The sequence below is a fragment of the Pundamilia nyererei genome, unplaced genomic scaffold, assembly GCF_000239375.1.
Source record: "Pundamilia nyererei isolate P.nyererei 1_Seehausen unplaced genomic scaffold, PunNye1.0 scaffold00001, whole genome shotgun sequence".
In the NCBI taxonomy this organism is placed as follows: domain Eukaryota; kingdom Metazoa; phylum Chordata; class Actinopteri; order Cichliformes; family Cichlidae; genus Pundamilia; species Pundamilia nyererei.
The window spans coordinates 11,342,937-11,349,203 of record NW_005187402.1 but is presented as its reverse complement, the minus strand read 5'-3'; the positions used below and the strand labels follow the sequence as shown (position 1 = coordinate 11,349,203).

At 38.2% G+C, this 6,267-nt stretch overlaps 1 protein-coding gene across 1 annotated transcript in view; it reads left to right on the top strand.

Moving 5' to 3' along the window:
• Positions 1-195: 195 nt before the first annotated feature.
• The window catches only part of LOC102195425 (uncharacterized), an 8,854-nt gene continuing 2,782 nt past the window's right edge, over positions 196-6,267 (top strand). Inside the window, exons 1-6 of the mRNA XM_013913901.1 lie at positions 196-285; positions 1,848-2,162; positions 2,331-2,588; positions 2,697-2,846; positions 2,975-3,088; positions 3,444-3,615. Of these exons, the coding sequence (XP_013769355.1) occupies positions 237-285; positions 1,848-2,162; positions 2,331-2,588; positions 2,697-2,846; positions 2,975-3,088; positions 3,444-3,615 (1,058 nt within the window). The 5' untranslated portion in view covers positions 196-236. The remainder of the gene's footprint in view (positions 286-1,847; positions 2,163-2,330; positions 2,589-2,696; positions 2,847-2,974; positions 3,089-3,443; positions 3,616-6,267) is intronic.

Below are 6,267 nucleotides of genomic sequence, written 5' to 3'. Positions count from 1 at the left end.
ATAAATGCTTCCCCTCCCTTCCATCACACATGAATCTTTTTTCTTGAAAGCTAAAAGAGGAAGGAAAACCGACACCACTTCCTTTTATCCCCTCAGTGCATGAATATACAAGTACAACTTCAAAACCGGACGCCAACGTTTTCACTCGCCTCTGAGGCTGCTTACTAACAATTTGGAGACCCACCTTTGTTTTTGATGGAAAAGCTGCTGACTTGATCAACACAGGCTGAACAGACATGGAAGCTGCAGTTGGACTGTTGCTGGTGTTGCTTGGAGTCTCTCATGGTGAGTAACTTATTTTTGTCATGTCGTCTCTACTTATTAATTTCATAATCAATAATATGTTTCCAGCCATGATTAAAAAGGAGAGAGAGAGAAGAAAGTGCTATATTTAGCTGAAGATATTTTGTTCAACATATGTTGAACACAAACTATAGATCCTGTCGTACTATCGATCCAATACCAATAACAGTGCTGGTATCAATACTATTGATATTTGTGACAAAACATACTCATTTGAGTGCCCTGTTAACGAAGGCTATACCTTCATTAACAGGCCATATAGGTTACAATAAAAATGAAGTAAGACTATGATGGTATAACAATAAGGCGACATGTTTCATCAACAAAACCCTAAAGCTACAGCAGCTAAATCATGCGAAAATGCAGTGTGAATGCCGTGTAGTGGAATCTGAAAACAGCAGAAGAAGGAGAGCCATCTGTTGAAAAAAGGTGTAGAAGCTGAACTCTGCTTTATTTGAAAGACTATACTGAAGAGTGTCAAGAAAGCAGCCCATTTTGCTGACAGGAACCACATTATCAGTGTGATCACCAGTTTTGCTTGCCGGGCTGAGCCATGTTTTAGCTCGGTGAGATGAGCAGCCGTTCTCAGACCAGGAGGCCAGGGTTCGAATCCTGCTTATGGCAACATTTTCTTCAGTTAACACTTCAACTGTTTAAACTTTTTTCCACACAAATTTCAGCTTTTTCACCTCTTTTTAGCAAAAGTTTCAGTTTTTCACTACTTTTCAGCACAAATTCCAGCTTCTTAAGCTGTTTTTAGCACAAACGTCAGCTTCTTTTCCTCTTTTCAGCAGAAAGTCTGCTGATTCACCTCTTTTCAGTACAATTTTCAGCTTTTTCACCTCTTTTTAGCACAATTTTCATCCTCTTCTGCTCTTATAAGGACAATTTTCAGCCTTTTCACCTCTTTTCAGCACAATTTTCAGGTTCCTTATCTCTTTTTTGCTGAACATTCAGCATTTTCACCTCTTTTCAGCAGAATTTAGCTTCTTCTGCACAGTGCACATTTTTTTTCCTCTCATCATATCTTTGTTTGGGACCAGAAATGGTTTGGCGCAGTAGGATACGCAGCTGTTGTGAGATCTGGTGGCAAGGGTTCGAGTACTACATGGGACAGATGCTGCACATCTTCCCTGCTTGCATGTAATCTGGTTTCTTGACACTCTTCAGTGTAGTCTTTCAAATAAAGCAGAGTTCAGCTTCTATACCTGTTTTCAACAGATAGCTCTCCTTCTTCTGCTGTTTTCAGATTCCACTACACGGCATTCACACTGCATTTTCGCAGGAAGTGCAACTTTTCTAGTTGTATAATTTGAATTTGTAATTTTCTAGTTTTAGTTTGTAACTGTTCATCAGCACAGGGAAAATAGTGCTGCTAGCTGAACCTTAACTGTGATTCACAGACCTGTATAATGTTCATCTGTGACAGACAGTGGGCACAAAACCGTCATTTTTGGTTTAGGTAGACATTTGCAGATTTTGCCATACTCAAATTTGTAACTTAAAAACAAACAAACCAACTGTGTATCCTTTTTTGTTTGCAGGTGTGGAAACTCACTGTGATGGCAGATGGGATGGAGCTCAGTGTTATGGACCTTTGGGAGGAACTGTGAAAATCCAGCTGATGGACAACACTTCAGAAATTAATAAATACAATTTGTTAAAAAATGCATTAAAAATATTAAATGTAAGAAATAATAAGGGTACTTCTAATTCTATAAGAGTGGATCTTTTTCCCAGTAGAGGAACATTTAGGATCAATAACCTGAGCAGCTCAGACAGTGGTAATTATACCCTTCAAACCTTTGACTCAGATGGAAGATCATCAGGCGGGTGGACTTTACAGTTGTTCATTCAAGGTAAATGTTGGGAAATTAAGCCATTAATAAATTTTTGGTAATCCATATAATACATCTCACAAAATTTCAGATACATGTGTTTTTTGCGTTCCCTGTTTTTCATTAGAGACTATAAAGAATGACCAAATACTATTTTAAAAAACTGATCTGTGTGTGTGTTTCTCTCAGCTCCTGTGTCCTCTGTGGTGCTGCTCTCTGAGTGTCTGTCCCAGGGAGAGATGAGGGTGTCCTGCTCCTCTGAGGGAGGGGACAGTCCTCAGTACAGCTGGACTCTGGATGGACACACACTGACAGATGCTGAGCTCCTTTCTGGAAATAATGAGACTAACATCATCACTCTGAAACAGCACGTGTCAGGACATCTGGTCTGCTCAGTCAGTAATAATGTCAGTAATGTCTCCAAAGAGGAGAGAATATCGACCTGTGGTGAGTGAGAATATAAATAATCTGATATATATATGATGATTACTAATTCATTAATTAATACTGTAACTTTGCACATCTTTAACGAATTATGTGTTTTATTGCTCATAGGCTTTATTTTCATTAACTGTACTTCAGTCAATGGGACACAGATATCACGGTGGGTGTATAAAGCTAATAACACCCTGTGTACTCCACCAAAACAGACTCCTGTGGGTAAGGATTATGGAACTACCATCAGTGATGAGCCATGGTACATTAGTAAGTAAAAAGTAACTTCAGATCCATTGATGTAATTTTCTTCTTTGCTCATTCTCTGTCTTGATAAAAAACCAACATGTTTTCTGATTCAACCTGCTATCTGTTTGTGCCTTTTATTTTTGAAACAGGAAATTTGCCACTGATCGGTAGTGTTCTCTCAGCGCTGGTAATTTTCTTGGTTGTTGGTGTAGTAGTCATATGTGCTTGGAGGAAAAAGCAAAACAGCAAACCTACAAAAAAGGGTACACTTTATTTCATCACTTATTTTGCTCAGATTGCTTTTTTGTTTTTTAGGATATACGGAATAGTAAGCTTTTTAAATACATTTTTGATTTCTTGTCAAGAGTTTATTGATAACTCTGTCATATATCAGTTAAATATGCAGATACTGCTATCCTGCTACAATTAACACAAAAACCTGTGAAACAGCTCTGTCTAAACAAAGCAAAATCCACAAACTATAAACTCTAAAGCTCGCTAAAGAACCCATGTCATATTTTGTGTGACTCATTTTATGTTATCTACTGTCTTTGTATTCCTTTAATCATTCACTTATTTTAATACTATATTTGAACCATCCCTTTTGCTACTTTGCAGAGGAAGAAGATGACCAGGAAGTCTTTGCTGATGTCAAGTTTGTCAAAAGGCAGGCAAACCAAGCTGAGAAAAAAGCTGCTGTGGAGTACGGCCAAGTAAATTCTGCAAAGCGACCTCGGAGGCCTGAACCAGCAGGAACTGATTGTGTGTATGCTAACGTCCATAAAGTCAGGTGAAGAAGTGCTCAGTGCTTTTGGACAGACAGCTCCACTGAAAGTAGCTGGAGTGAGGAGCTGATGTTAAGATGCCTAAAGGTCCTTCATTTAATGTAAATTCCCCGTATAAAATACAAACCATAGCTTATAAGGTTTAATGTATTGGACTATTTAACTGTCACTTTTGTAATATATCAGGTCATTAACACAACTATTGTTACATGACCTCTTGATTTAATTACAAACACTGAGTGTTTTCTGCATCTGTACTCTGTGGAAGCCTTTGACTAGTTCTTCACTTGGTAAAGGTTCGACCAACATGTAAATGGAAACATGATAAAGAGAAAGCATTTTAACATTTATGAAAATATGACTGTAAATAAAACGTCTTTTGTACCACACTTGTTATGTGAACAAAAATGTAGCTTTTCATATATTTTGGTTTTTGCACAGATACACTATAACAGTGTAATTGTAGAATATAAATGGGATATACCCCTGAGAGTGAGTACATAGTAGTGGTGGACAAGCAGAAGAGAAATACTGTAGTGACAGATGTGGCTATACCAAGTGATAGCAACATCTGGAAGAAGGAACACAAGAAGCTTGAGAAATACCTAGGGGTGAGAGGGAAGCTAGAGAAGATTTGGAAGGTTAGGCCAGCAGTGGTCCCAGTGGTAATCAAAACACTTGAGGCTGTGACTCCCAAAATGGGCAAGCAGCTCAGAGATTCCATGAACAACATCCGAGATCTGTGTCCAGAAGAGCACAGTCCCAGGAACAACAAAGATCAGATCATCAAACAAATTTAAATAAAAGACAATGATAAGACAAATAAACAGAAAATGGGAGGATAAAATCCAAACCTACATAGCCCTGTGTGAAAAACTTGTGGGACATTTAAAGACCTATTAAGATCTATTAAGATGGTGGTTTATAGCAGTTGACACATGGCAGTGGGTATTAGGGTGTGGAGTTCGCTTGCCTGATATGTGTCCACTTGAACAAAAGCTTTTAGTGATATATTCACCACTAGCTGTCCTTCTCAGGTTATTGATCCTAATTATTGCATTAGTGGGACCACAAACCTGTTTCTGTGTTATAAAGTAGAACCTTATTCTTTTTTCCAGTGAGTACTTTTGATTGATCCTTTAACAGCTAGAATCTAAATATGCTATCTAAATAAAGTGTTATCCATCACTTAAATTGCCACAGATCACCCCAAAGCTTCATAGTGCACCCTGCCTTCACAAAAGGTTTCCTCATCTGCAAATAGAAAAAGAGCAAACATCACTATTTCAAGTTTTCAGTCCCAACCAGAAGGACTCTGACCACAATTTGTAAATGTTAACCAAAAACAGAAAAAAGACATTTGGTTGCACCCATCTGTCTTAGTCCATGCTATGCAAAGGTGCTTTATGCAAGTCTGTGTCTGAAACACATTTAGGGTTCAGCTAACAACACTAAAGAACAGCTAAATATTATAACTGGAAAAAAAGTCAATTAAATTAATTCAGTTTTATTTACCTGTTTAGCTTCATGTGACGGCATCATGGCCTGCTGTGTCACTACCAATAATACAACTTACACTACTAATGAAAAAGAGACACTGTAGGGTCACTGTTCCTATCTTCAACCAACAAAAGAATATCATCTAACTAGTAATCCCCTCACACACACTCCTCCTCAGGGTCTTGTCCTGTCTTCTTTTAGGGCATGATGCAGTGGATCAGCCCTTTCCTGTTTGTTATGGTGGGGACTCGGAATTCTTCACAGGTTTTAAACATGTATTAATGTGAAGCATTTCTGTTCACTTAGTGGGAAACTCCCAAACACCCACTCATAAACTCTCACACAAATATACACATGAACACAAAAATACTCCCCACCGGAAAGTAAGCATACATTTCAGCCTTGTTATCAAAAAGGGGGTGCATGAAGTTTCCCTTCCTGATTCACTGGATGTTGTAGCTTAAAGATAGTTATTATTCAGTAAAATGTCTAGTTTTAAAAAGTGCACATATTTTAACAAAAATGATAATGATAAATTTAGGTTTTGCTTCAGAGAAGGAAAAGAGTGAAAGCATGAGTTTTAGACCAGTGTCAAAAGGTGAGTCTGCTTCACATTGCTGCAGGTGCTGTAGCACCCCCTGGTGCAAAAGGCAGATATCACAGCTGCCATAGTGCCATAATGCTGTCTAGTTCCTTGCATCCATCAATCTTTTTCATTACTGCCATCTTGTGGCCACAATCAGGTATTGTTGCTGAAAGCGACCTTGACCTCTAGGTAAAGGTAACATCTCCAGTAATCTGAAACTCTAATGAATGCGATAACTCGAGAAGGTGGCCACCATTCTTTTTAAATTATTAATTTTTTATTGAGGAAAAGCAAGCTACCCAAACTTACCCACTCCTATCTGAAAAAGTAATTACTTCATAACTTTAACAAGTGGTTGTGTGACCCTTAGCAGCAAGAACTGTGAAGCGAGCATCTTAATTGGATTTACGTGTGAACTTTGACTAAGGTCACTTCAAAGCCTTAATTAAAAAAAATATATATATGTATATATGTATATATATAAAAAAAAAAAACACCCAGCACGCCCCTGCGGGCGGTTTATCCTTCAAGCTCGGGTCCTCTACCAGAGGCCTGGGAGCTTGAGGGTTCT